Genomic DNA, 14,508 nt, shown 5'->3' with positions numbered 1-14,508 from the left:
TGAGTCGAAAACGGGTCCTCCTTATAAACTGTCCCAGGCTAACTTCCAAAACTGACCCCCTTGCTATACGCTGCAGTATTGGTTTACATTCCCTCTTCTATAGGTATTACTTTGATTTTTGCTCCCGAGAATTGGCTGCTTAAGTGCCCCCCACCAGTAGCTAGACCACGCAATACTCGGCAAGCTGCTGCGTCACATAACTGTGTGGCCATCAGTAACTCAAGGGCGGGCCGGTTTTGACAACTGCTTTCTTTCCCTACCAGTCGAAGGTTTGGAACTTTCCACTTTCTCATGTGTTTTCCAATAACAATGACCTGGCACATTTCAAAAGACAGTTTTTCACTTTCTCAAAAATTCATAAATACTTTCCCCATGTCTTTTCCCGTTTCATATTTCTCTATATTGTAATTAAGGCCCGGGCTTGCTTGATGTGGACTTTTGGCCGTGACTGGAGCCTTATATATATATATATATATATTATATATATATTATATATATATAATATATATATATATATTTATTTATTTATTTTATTTTTATTTTTTTTTCTTTGTCCTGTCTCCCCGTTGCGGGGTGCGCAAAAAACAACAAAAATTTGGCCCAACCCACCCCAACACATGAATCATACCCCCAAAACCAAAAAAAAACCCTTTTAACATCTCAAAAAAATTTTAACACAACAGAAAAACCCAATATATCAGGACAAATTCAAGTCGCCTTTTTCTTTTCCATCGCCCCCCGCCACACGAATAACAACCCCCCCCCCTCAGTTGCGAGGTAGCCTAGGAAAAAGAAAAAAAGGCCCATTCGTTCCCTCGTTCTAGCTGTCTGAATAATGACCGAAACCACAGCTCCCTTTCCACTCCAGGCCCCACAAACTTTCCTGGTTTCCCCCAACGCTTCAAAACCCGGGTTCAATCCATTGACACACGTCCCCCGGGTATCCCAATCTTTCCCAATTTTACTCTTTTTCCGGGCCCCTTTCACCCCCCCTGCATGTTGGGCCCCCGATCACCAAATCTTTTTCCCCCTTTTTCCCACCCCCAATTTGGTCCCCCCTTTCTTTTTTCCCTCCACCCCGACACATATATCCTCGGGTAAATTTTTTCCTCACTCATTCTCTCCTGTGCCAAACCTTAAAAAAACCCCCTTTTCTGTCCCTCAACCCCTCTTTTTTTTCCCACACATCCCCTTTTACCCAAAATTACTTCCGATCAAACCACCTCCCCCCACAATTTCCCAAAATTCTTTCACATCCACCTCCCCCAAAACCTATCATAGCCCGCCTCGAAACCTAAACATTTTTGGGAACCCTTTTCCTTCAAACATCCCATTTTTGCTTTCCCGAGATAATTTTCCACCCCACTTTCTTCAAGCTCCCAAAATTTTCGCCCCCCCCCCCACCCTATATTCACTTCCGCTTCCATGGTTCCATCCCTGCCAAATCACCCCAATATCTAAACATTTACTTCCTCATTTTTTCCCTTTCAAATTACCCCCCAATTGACTTGCCCTAAACCCTCTGTACCTAATAACCTTCTCTTATTAAAATTTACCTAACTTTCTTTTTACAATTTTACCAAATCTCCCAGCTTCTGCGTTCCCATGAATCGCCACCAGGTGATCATCAGGAACAACAACTGACTCCCCCCCAAACCTTACCACAACAGATCTACTTCCCCCTTTCCCCAAAACTTTTGATTACCTCCCTAACAACCCCCCCATAAACTTTTTAAACAACCGGGAGACCACAACCCTCCCGCAAACCTACATTCCTGAAACCAATCACTTTCCTCTCTTCCTACAGAAATGCCTTACATCCTCGTAAAAAATTTTATGCTTCTAACAACTTTCCTCCCAAAACCCAAATTTTAATACCCTTTCCCCAAATCTTATAACCATATATGGTTCTCCAGATCCAAAATGCTAATACAAAACCCTTTGCTTTCAAGTATTTTCCATCATTCTTCAAAGCAAACCCTGATCCACACACCCCCACTTTGAAACCCCACTGCTCTTCCCCAATCTGACTCTTTCATGCCCTCTAAAAATACCCTAATAATTTACCAGGAATCTCAACAAACTTTTCCTCGTAATTTTAGCACTCACCTTTCCCTTTCCTTTGTCAATGGCACTATGCACATTCCGCCAATTTTAGGCACCTCACCCTGGCAAAATACTTAAAAAAACCTTACCAACAGTCACAAAACAGTCCCCTTTTTTATAAATTCCAACAATACCCTCCAAACCGCGCCCTTTCCGCTTTTTCCCCAAAGCTTTACCCCCTTTTTTACCAAAACATTTTCCCCCCCTTCACTTGCACACCACCTCACCAAAACACCCTTATTCCATTATCATCAAAACATTCAACAAACCTTTAAAATATCACTCCTCTCCTTTTCCCCAAACACCACTTTGTTTTCACCCCCCCATTGCCCCCTTCATGAAGTTTATTTGTTTCCCCCCTTTTCGCACTTTTTTTACCTCTTCCCAAACATCTTTTTTTTCTCCTAAGATTTAAGATACTTCTCACCCCCAAACCCCATTTCCTTTTTTCACCTCTGCACCTTTCTTTTACCTCCGCTCTTTCTTTTTACTCTCCCACTCTTTTCATTTTTTCCTGAAAAATCGCCAAACCTTCTCTTCTCTTTCCTAATAATCTTATTCTTCATCCCCCCACTCAACCCTTTCTAATCCCCACCTCCCCCCTTCCAGCCAAAGCACTTTTTCGAACATACTTTCCCAAATACTCCCTTCCCCCCACTCCCCTTTCCTCCTTTGTTCCACCTTTTTCCATTTTTACTCATTCTCCTGGACTTTTTCAACAAGTTCCTTTCCCAAACTCACTTTCTCTCACCACCTCTTACCCCAAAATTCCCCTTTTTTTTCTGAAAACCCTTTCAAATTTCACCTTTTTCCCCCAAAATAATATCAGAAACCCTCCAGTTGCACCTCTCAGCACATTTAAAATCCAAAAGTTTTCTTTCCCGTTCAATTAACACGTAATCCAATAACGCTTCTGGCCCTCTCTCCCACTTTCATACGGATACTTATGTTTATATCTCTTTTCAAACCAGGTATTCCCTATCACCAGTCCTTTTTGAGCACATAAATCTACAAGCTCTTCACCATTTCGATTTACAACACAACACCCCATGTATACCAATTATTCCCTCAACTGCACATTACTCACCTTTGCATTCAAATCACCCATCCCTATAAACCCGGTCTCGTGCATCAAAACTACTAACACATTCATTCAGCTGCTCCCAAAACACTTGCCTCTCATGATCTTTCTTCTCATGCCCAGGTGCAATATGCACCAATAATCACCCATCTCTCTCCATCAACTTTCAGTTTTTACCCATATCAATCTAGAGTTTACTTTCTTACAATTTATCACATACTCCCACCACTCCTATTTCAGGAGTAGTGCTACTCCTTCCCTTGCTCTTGTCCTCTCACTAACCCCTGACTTTACTCCCAAGACATCCCAAAACCACTCTTCCCCTTTATCCCTGAGCTTCGTTCACTCCAGAGCCAAAAACTCCGGGTTCCTTTCCACAAACATACTACCTATCTCTACTTTTAGTCTCATCTTGGTACATTCACTCTCATTTAGACACCCCAGCTGAGCTTCGAGGAGGATGAGCACTCCCCCGCGGTGACTCCTTCTTCTGTTTCCCCTTTTAGAAAGTTAAAATACAAGGAGGGGAGGGTTTCTGCCCCCCCCCCCCGCTCCGTCCCCTTAGACTCCTTCTACGACACGTGAGGAATGCGTGGGAAGTATTTCTCACGACCTTAATCAATACTCAATTCAGATTTGAGAGGGGCCTACGGCCTTCGCAAGTTCACCGACCAGCTGTCAACTTCCCAGACAGCCACAAAGTGCGTAACATTCCACCTTTATGGGCTGAGGGGGGGGGAGGGGGGAAGAGACATTCAGCTTTGAAGCCAACATTGCCATGATGTAAGATGATACTTTCTGTACACATTCTTTTTTTTTTTCTTCTTCTTCAATGTGAATGCAAGCAAGGATGCTCCTATGTTTGAAAGTGTGGATACCTGTGGAAGAAACACCCCCTGAATTTACTTCATCAACCGTAGTCATCATTATGGATCGACTTCCTGCAAGCTTTTCTTCACCTTCATCTGAGTGGTGGGTCGCTCCGGGGTGAGATCTTCATGGGGGGAGATGATACGGCAGATCTTGGGGGGCGGGACATAGGGAGGCTAAGGGTAAGGAAGGAGGGGGCTGGTTAACAGGGGGTGGCTATGGGTAGGCATTCCTAAGGGAGTCGGTAGGACGGGGTAAGGTGAGGTGGAGGGGAGGAGGTTCGTGTAGTATAAAGTAGGCCTTCGGTCACCAGACAAGTCATTCCTCTAGTAACTCTCATCATGTAAGTATTGACTCGACCACCTTAACAAGTCTTCACGACTTGTAGTTCTCCTCTTGTGTGTGTGTGTGTGTGTGTGTGTGTGTGTGTGTGTGTGTGTATGTATATGGCTTTACAGAGGAGACAGGTGTTCGCCCTCCTCAGGGAACCTCAGCAGGATGTGGCCGTGAACTGTGAGGAGGTTCATATCTGTTGGTTCTCATGGTTTAACCCATGTCGCAAGTGACTTATCTTTCTCGTACTTGAAGGATCTGTTTCATCACAACATACATATTCGCCATTTCCCAAGTCAGCGAGGTAGCGTCAAAGACAGACGACGGAACCTGAGAGGAGGGGAAAAATCCTCACTTGCCCCTTCTTCTCTGTTCATTCTTTTGAAAAAGTAAAACAGGAGAGGAGTATTTTCAGGCCCCTGTTCCCACCCCTTTTAGTCGCCTTCTACGACACGCAGGGAATACGTGGGAAGTATTCTTTCTCCCCTATCCCCAGGGAATATATATATATATATATATATATATATATATATATATATATATATATATATAAACACCAACACACGCACGTATACATACCTATACATTTCAGCGTATACATACCCAGACATATACATATATACACATGTACATATTTATACTTGCTGCCTTCATCCATTCTCGGCGCCACCCCGTCACACATGAAATGGCACCCCGCTACCCCCGTGAGCGCGCAATGTAGCGCAAGGAAAAGACAACAAAGGCCACATTCGTTCACACTCAGTCTCTAGCTGCCATGTGAAATGCACCAAAACCACAGCTCCCTTTCCACATCCAGGCCTCACAAAATTTTCCATGGTTTACCCCAAGACGCTTCACATGCCCTGGTTCAATCCATTGACAGCACGTCGACCCAGGTATACCACGTCGTTCCAATTCACGCCTTTCACCTTCCTGTATGTTCAGGCCCCGATCACTCAAAATCTATTTCACTCCATCCTTCCACCTCCAATTTGGTCTCTCAATTCTCCTCGTTCCCTCCACCTCTGACACATATATACTCTTTGTCAATCTTTCCTCACTCATTCTTTCCATGTAACCAAACCATTTCAATACACCTTCTTCTGATCTCTCAACCACACTCCTTTTTCATCAAACATCTCTCTTACCCTTTCTTTACTTACTCGATCAAACCACCTCACACCACATATTGTCCTCAGCCATCTCATTTCCAACACCTCCACCCTCCTCCACACAACCCTATCTATAGCCCATGCCTCGCAACCATACAACATTGTTGGAACCACTATTCCTTCAAACATATCCATTTTTGCTCTCCAAGATAACATTCTCGCCTTCCACACATTCTTCAACGCTCCCAGAATCTTCACCCACTCCCCCATCGTGTGACTCGCATCCACTTCTATGGTTCCATCCGCTGCTGAATCCACTCCCAGATATCTAAAACACTTCACTTCCTCCAGTTTTTCTCCATTCAAACTTACCTCCCTGTTAACTTGTCCCTCAACCCTACTGTACCTAATAACCTTGCTCTTATTCACATTTACTCTCAGCTTTCTTCTTTAACACGCTTTACCAAACTCAGTCACCAACTTTTGCAGTTTCTCACCCGAATCAGCCATCAGCGCTGTATCATCAGCGAACAACAACTGAACTCACTTTCCAATCCCTCTCATCCACAACAGACTGCATACTTGCTCCTCTCTCCAAAACTCTTGTATTCACCTCCCTAACAACCCCATCCATAAACAAATTTAGCAACCATGGAGACATCACGCACCCCTGCCGCAAACCGACATTCATTGGGAACCAATCACTTTCCTCTCTTCCTACCCGTACACATGCCTTACATCCTTGATAGAAACTTTTCACTGCTTGTAGCAACTTGCCTCTCACACCATATACTCTTAATACCTTTCACAAAGCATCTCTATCAACTCTATCATATGCCTTCTCCAAATCCATAAATGCTATATACGAATCCATTTGCGTTTCTAAGTATTTCTCACATACATTTTTCAAAGCAAACACCTGATCCACACATCCTCTACCGCTTCTGAAATCACACTGCTCTTCCCCAATCTGATGCTCTGTACATGCCTTTACTCTCTATCAATACCCTCCCATATAATTTCCCAGGAATACTCAACAAACTTACACCTCTGTAATTTGGACACTCACCTTTATCCCCTTTGCCTTTGTACAATGGCACAATGCATGCACTCCGCCAATCCTTAGGCACTTCACCATGAACCATACATACACTGACTATCCTAACCAACCAGTCAACAACACATTCACCCCCTTTTTTAGTAAATTCCCCTGCAACACCATCCAAAGCCACCGCCTTGTCGGCTTTCATCTTCCGCAAAGTTTTTACTACCTCTTCTCTGTTCACCAAACCATTCTCCCTGACCCTCTCTTCGCACACCACCTCGACCAAAACACCCTATATCAGCCACTATCATCAAACACATTCAACAAACCCTCAAAATACTCACTCCATCTCCTTCTCACTTCCCCACTGCTTGTTATTACCTCCCCATTAGCCCCCTTCACCGATGTTCCCATTTGTTCTCTTGTCTTACGCACTTTATTTACCTCCTTCCAAAACATCTCTTTCTTCTCCCTAAAGATTAATGATATTCTCTCACCCCAACTCTCATCTGCCCTGTTTTTCACCTCTTGCACACTTCTCTTGACCTCCTGCCTCTTTCTTTTATACATCACCGAGTCATTTGCAATACTTCCTTCCAAAAAATCTCTTCTTTCACTAACAATCTTACTTCTTCATCCCACCACTCACTACCCTTTCTAATCTGCCCACCTCCCACCTTTCTCATGCCACAGGCATCTTTTGCGCAAGCCATCACTGCTTCCTTGAATACATGCCATTCCTCCCCCACTCCCCTTACGTCATTTACTCTCACCTTTTTCCATTCTGCACTCAATCTCTCCTGGTACTTTCTCACATGTCTCCTTTCCAAGCTCACTTACTCTCACTACTCTCTTCACCAACATTCTCTCCCCTTTTTTGAAAACCTCTACAAATCTTCATCTTCGCCTCCACAAGATAATGATCAGACATCCCTCCAGTTAGCCCTCTCAGCACATTAACATCCAAAAGTCTCTCTTTCACACGCCTATCAATTAACACGTAATCCAATAACGCTCTCTGACAATCTCTCCTACTTACATACGTATACTTGTGTATATCTCTCTTTTTAGATTTAAATCTATTAGGAAAGGAGGTGATTGTGTTGTTGATTGGTTGGTAAGTATATTCATTGTAAGTATGGATCATGGTGAAGTGCCTGAGGATTGGCGGAATGCATGCATAGTGGCAATGTACAAAGGCAAAGGGGATAAAGGGGAGTGTTCAAATTACAGAGGTATAAGTTATGAGTATTCCTGGGAAATTATATGGGAGGGTATTGACAGAGAGTGAAGACATGTATCGAGCATCAGACTGGGGAAGAGCAGTGTGGTTTCAGAAGTGATAGAGGATGCGTGGATTAGATTTTTGCTTTGAAGAATGTATGTAAGAATGTATTAGAGAAATACTTAGAAAAACAGATGGATTTGTATGTAGCATTTATGGATCTGGAGAAGGCATATGATAGGGTTGATAGAAATGCTTTGTGGAAGTTATTAAGAATGTATGGTGTGGGAGGTAAGCTGCTAGAAGTAGAGAAGTTTTCATCAAGGATGTAAGGCATGTGAACGAGTAGGAAAAGAGGAGAGTGAATGGTTCTCGGTAAAGGTCGGTCTGTGGCAGGAGTGTGTGATGTCACCATGGTTGTTTGATTTGTCTTGGAGAGAGGGACGAGTATTCTGTTGTAAATGAGAGGGCCTGGGACGTGCGTCAGTGATGGCTCGTTGATGGTACAGCACTGGTGGCTGATTCGAGTGAGAAACTGCAGAAGTTGGTGACTGAGTTTGGAAAAGTGTGTGAATGGAGAAAGTTGAGAGCAAATGTGAACAAAAGCAAGGTTGTTCGGTTCAGCAGGACTGAGGGACACGTTTGTTGGGATGTACTTGAAAGGAGGAAAATTGGAGGAAATGAAGTGTTTCTGGGAGTGAACTTTGCAGCGAATGGAACCATAGAAGAGGAAGCTAGTCATAGGATGGGGGAGGTGGCGAAGGCTGTGGGAGCGATGAAGAATATTTGCAAAGGGAGAACCTTATCTTTGTAATTGTTGATTGATCAGCCTCCACCCTTTTTTTCCATCAACAACGTTGTCCCTCAAGGTTTTGTCCTGTTTCCCTTTTTTTTTTTTTTTTCCTTTTTTCAACGATTTCCTCTCCTCCACAAATAATCGGATTTACTCACACGCTGACGACTCAACACTACATTCACCGACATCCTTCAGATCTCGTCCCTCTTCTGTCACTTGATCTGCATCTCGTCTTGACACAGCTTCCTCAATAAACTCAGATTTGAGGCAGTATATCTCTGTGGGGTAGACAAAACCTTCTACCTATCGAAAACTCCTCACAACTCTCGTCTCTCCTTTGACATTTCTGTAATTCCACGTCTTGACTCGGTGAACAAACTTGGTATTAATATAACGTCCACTTTTTCTCAGAAGCCCCAAATTACAAGAACAGCTAAGTCTGCCGCTAAGTAACTGGGTGTCCTGTTTAGATTTCGAAATTTCTTCTCTTCTGAACACTTGCTCAGTTTATACAAGGGATTGATTCGTCCTTGTATGGAGTACTGCTCTCACATCTGGGGTGGTTGGTTCTAGCTCTGCATCCTTACTTGACATGGCTGAGTCGAAACCGGTCCTCCTTATAAACTGTCCCAGGCTAACTTCCAAACTGACCCCCTTGCTATACGCTGCAGTATTGGTTTACATTCCCTCTTCTATAGGTATTACTTTGATTTTTGCTCCCGAGAATTGGCTGCTTAAGTGCCCCCCACCAGTAGCTAGACCACGCAATACTCGGCAAGCTGCTGCGTCACATAACTGTGTGGCCATCAGTAACTCAAGGGCGGGCCGTTTTGACAACTGCTTCTTTCCCTACCAGTCGAAGGTTTGGAACTTTCCACTTTCTCATGTGTTTTCCAATAACTATGACCTGGCACATTTCAAAAGACAGTTTTTCACTTTCTCAAAAATTCATAAATACTTTCCCCATGTCTTTTCCCGTTTCATATTTCTCTATATTGTAATTAAGGCCCGGGCTTGCTTGATGTGGACTTTTGGCCGTGACTGGAGCCTTATATATATATATATATATATATATATATATATATATATATATATATATATTTATTTATTTATTTTATTTGTTTATTCATTTTGCTTTGTCGCTGTCTCCCGCGTTTGCGAGGTAGCGCAAGGAAACAGACGAAAGAATGGCCCAACCCACCCACATACACATGTATATACATACACGTCCACACACGCAAATATACATACCTATACATCTCAACGTATACATGTATATACACACACAGACATATACATATATACACGTGTACATAATTCATACTGTCTGCCTTTATTCATTCCATCGCCACCCCGCCACACATGTAATAACAATCTCCTCCCCCCTCATGTGTGCGAGGTAGCGCTAGGAAAAGACAACAAAGGCCCCATTCGTTCACACTCAGTCTCTAGCTGTCATGTAATAATGCACCGAAACCACAGCTCCCTTTCCACATCCAGGCCCCACACAACTTTCCATGGTTTACCCCAGACGCTTCACATGCCCTGGTTCAATCCATTGACAGCACGTCGGCCCCGGTATACCACATCGTTCCAATTCACTCTATTCCTTGCACACCTTTCACCCTCCTGCATGTTCAGGCCCCGATCACTCAAAATCTTTTTCACTCCATCTTTCCACCTCCAATTTGGTCTCCCACTTCTCCTCGTTCCCTCCACCTCTGACACATATATCCTCTTGGTCAATCTTTCCTCACTCATTCTCTCCATGTGACCGAACCATTCAAAACACCCTCTTCTGCTCTCTCAACCACACTCTTTTTATTACCACACATCTCTCTTACCCTATTATTACTTACTCGATCAAACCACCTCACACTACATATTGTCCTCAAACATCTCATTTCTAGCACATCCACCCTCCTCCGCACAACTCTATCCATAGCCCACGCCTCGCAACCATACAACATTGTTGGAACCACTATTCCTTCAAACATACCCATTTTTGCTTTCCGAGATAATGTTCTCGACTTCCACACATTCTTCAACGCTCCCAGAATTTTCGCCCCCTCCCCCACCCTATGATTCACTTCCGCTTCCATGGTTCCATCCGCTGCCAAATCTACTCCCAAATATCTAAAACACTTCACTTCCTCCAGTTTTTCTCCATTCAAACTTACCTCCAAGTTGACTTGGCCCTCAACCCTACTGTACCTAATAACCTTGCTCTTATTCACATTTACTCTCAACTTTCTTCTCTCACACTTTTTACCAAACTCAGTCACCAGCTTCTGCAGTTTCTCACATGAATCAGCCACCAGCGCTGTATCATCAGCGAACAACAACTGACTCACTTCCCACGCTCTTTGATCCACAACAGACTGCATACTTGCCCCTCTTTCCAAAACTCTTGCATTCACCTCCTAACAACCCCATCCATAAACAAATTAAACAACCATGGAGACATCACACACCCCTGCCGCAAACCTACATTCACTGAGAACCAATCACTTTCTCTCTTCCTACACGTACACATGCCTTACATCCTCGATAAAAACTTTTCACTGCTTCTAACATCTTGCCTCCCACACCATATATTCTTAATACCTTCCACAGAGCATCTCTATCAACTCTATCATATGCCTTCTCCAGATCCATAAATGCTACATACAAATCCATTTGCTTTTCTAAGTATTTCTCACATACATTCTTCAAAGCAAACACCTGATCCACACATCCTCTACCACTTCTGAAACCACACTGCTCTTCCCCAATCTGATGCTCTGTACATGCCTTCACCCTCTCAATCAATACCCTCCCATATAATTTACCAGGAATACTCAACAAACTTATACCTCTGTAATTTGAGCACTCACCTTTGTCCCCTTTGCCTTTGTACAATGGCACTATGCAGGCATTCCGCCAATCTTCAGGCACCTCACCATGAGTCATACATACATTAAATAACCTTACCAACCAGTCAACAATACAGTCACCCCCCTTTATTTTTATAAATTCCAGAGCAATACCATCCAAACCTGCTGCCTTGCCGGCTTTCATCTTCCGCAAAGCTTTCACTACCTCTTTGTTTACCAAATCATTCTCCCTAGCCCTCTCACTTTGCACACCACCTCGACCAAAACACCCTATATCTGCCACTCTATCATCAAACACATTCAACAAACCTTCAAAATACTCACTCAATCTCCTCACATCACCACTACTTGTTATCACCTCCCCATTAGCCCCCTTCACTGAAGTTCCCATCTGTTCCCTTGTCTTCCGCACTTTATTTACCTCTTTCCAAAACATCTTTTTATTCTACCTAAGATTTAATGATACTCTCTCACCCCAACTCTCATTTGCCATCTTTTTCACCTCTAGCACCTTTCTCTTGACCTCCTGCCTCTTTCTTTTATACATCTCCCACTCATTTGCATTATTTCCCTGTAAAAATCGTCCAAATGCCTCTCTCTTCTCTTTCGCTAATAATCTTACTTCTTCATCCCACCACTCACTACCATTTCTAATCTGCCCACCTCCCACGCTTCTCATGCCACAAGCATCTTTTGCACAAGCCATCACTGATTCCCTAAATACATCCCATTCCTCCCCCACTCCCCTTATCTCCTTTGTTCTCACCTTTTTCCATTCTGTACTCAGTCTCTCCTGGTACTTCCTCACACAAGTCTCCTTCCCAAGTTCACTTACTCTCACCACTCTCTTAACCCCAACATTCTCCCTTCTTTTCTGAAAACCTCTACAAATCTTCACCTTTGCCTCCACAAGATAATGATCAGGCATCCCTCCAGTTGCACCTCTCAGCACATTAACATCCAAAAGTCTCTCTTTCGCACGCCTATCAATTAACACGTAATCCAATAACGCTCTCTGGCCATCTCTCCTACTTACATACGTATACTTATGTATATCTCTCTTTTCAAACCAGGTATTCCCTATCACCAGTCCTTTTTCAGCACATAAATCTACAAGCTCTTCACCATTTCGATTTACAACACTGAACACCCCATGTATACCAATTATTCCCTCAACTGCCACATTACTCACCTTTGCATTCAAATCACCCATCACTATAACCCGGTCTCGTGCATCAAAACTACTAACACATTCATTCAGCTGCTCCCAAAACACTTGCCTCTCATGATCTTTCTTCTCATGCCCAGGTGCATATGCACCAATAATCACCCATCTCTCTCCATCAACTTTCAGTTTTACCCATATCAATCTAGAGTTTACTTTCTTACAATTTATCACATACTCCCACCACTCCTATTTCAGGAGTAGTGCTACTCCTTCCCTTGCTCTTGTCCTCTCACTAACCCCTGACTTTACTCCCAAGACATTCCCAAACCACTCTTCCCCTTTACCCTTGAGCTTCGTTTCACTCAGAGCCAAAACATCCAGGTTCCTTTCCACAAACATACTACCTATCTCTACTTTTTTCTCATCTTGGTTACATTCACACTCATTTAGACACCCCAGTCTGAGCCTTCGAGGAGGATGAGCACTCCCCGCGTGACTCCTTCTTCTGTTTCCCCTTTTAGAAAGTTAAAATACAAGGAGGGGAGGGTTTCCTGCCCCCCCCCCACCCGCTCCCGTCCCCTTTAGTCGCCTTCTACGACACGTGAGGAATGCGTGGGAAGTATTTCTCACGACCTTAATCAATTACTCAATCAGATTCTGAGAGGGGCCTACTGGCCTTCGCAAGTTCACCGACCAGCTGTCAACTCCCAGACAGCCACAAAGTGCGTAACATTTCCACCTTTATGGCTGAGAGAGACATCAGCTTGAAGCCAACATTGCCATGGATGTAAGATGATACTTTCTGTACACATTCTTTTTTTTTTTCTTCTTCTTCAATGTGAATGCAAGCAAGGATGCTCCTATGTTTGAAAGTGTGGATACCTGTGGAAGAAACACCACCTGATGTACTTCATCAACCGTAGGGCATCATTATGGATCGACTTCCTGCAAGCTTTTCTTCCCCTTCATCTGAGTGGTGGGTCGCTCCGGGGTGAGATCTTCATGGGGGGGAGATGATACGGCAGATCTTGGGGGGCGGACATAGGGAGGCTATGGTAAGGAAGGAGGGGGCTGGTTAACAGGGGGTGGCTATGGGTAGGCATTCCTAAGGGAGTCGGTAGGACGGGGTAAGGTGAGGTGGAGGGGAGGAGGGTTCGTGTAGTATAAAGTAGGCCTTCGGTCACCAGACAAGTCATTCTCTCTAGTAACTCTCATCATGTAAGTATTGACTCGACCACCTTAACAAGTCTTCACGACTTGTAGTTCTCCTCTTGTGTGTGTGTGTGTGTTTGAAACTGGCTTGATAGCGTGAGTCTTCCGCCCTCCTGCTTTGTGTCGGAAAATATGTTCAATGAGTAGGTAATGATGCCAGTATTACTGTATGTATTCCGTCTATCTCATGTGTCAATACAAATACAACGGTACTCTTAACACCCACTATGATTCCCTGTAACTGGTGCTTCCTGATATTGGTAGAATTAAGAATTATTTGATTGCGTTAAAGTACAGAAATAGAGTTAATTCTTATCAGATTTGATAAAGCATTCGGAGAATGATATACTAGTAGGCTGCCAAGTGCTTCACCTTTCTACCATTCACTTTCTTGAACAAGTTGGTTAGATTTTCACGCTGATGCGAGACGATTCAGTTTGCCCATTACGGAATAAAAGTTTAAAAAAGTGTACTACATGTAAGTCTTTTCCGGCTTTGGTCGACGAATGGAACTTGCGGCCAGAAAATCAAATGAGAATCAAAATAAGAGAGGTTGTTCCCTGCACATTACCTCTGCCATCACACAATCCACTTCTGTCATGTCACGTACGTTAAGCAATCTTCCCTTAAATCTCAGGCATCACCTTAACCTGCCTATCTACCTTCTCGCTCTTGTCCTGGTGT

The 14,508-nt window shown here is 43.6% G+C and overlaps 1 protein-coding gene across 2 annotated transcripts in view; it reads left to right on the top strand.

Annotated features, from left to right (window-relative positions):
• Positions 1 to 14,508, top strand: part of LOC139749408 (astacin-like) — a 60,509-nt gene that overhangs the window by 22,723 nt on the left and 23,278 nt on the right. The window contains exon 1 of one of the 2 annotated variants that reach the window (XM_071663238.1): positions 13,747 to 13,830. The exons of the other annotated variant lie outside the window; for it this stretch is intronic. Within the exon in view, the coding sequence (XP_071519339.1) occupies positions 13,829 to 13,830 (2 nt within the window). The 5' untranslated portion in view covers positions 13,747 to 13,828. Of the gene's footprint in view, positions 1 to 13,746; positions 13,831 to 14,508 lie in introns of those variants that run through there. 2 annotated transcript variants of the gene reach the window in all.

The sequence above is a fragment of the Panulirus ornatus genome, chromosome 7, assembly GCF_036320965.1.
Source record: "Panulirus ornatus isolate Po-2019 chromosome 7, ASM3632096v1, whole genome shotgun sequence".
NCBI classification, from domain to species: Eukaryota; Metazoa; Arthropoda; class Malacostraca; order Decapoda; family Palinuridae; genus Panulirus; species Panulirus ornatus.
The sequence above is the reverse complement of the archived record's forward strand: the minus strand, read 5'-3'. Positions and strand labels throughout refer to the sequence as shown.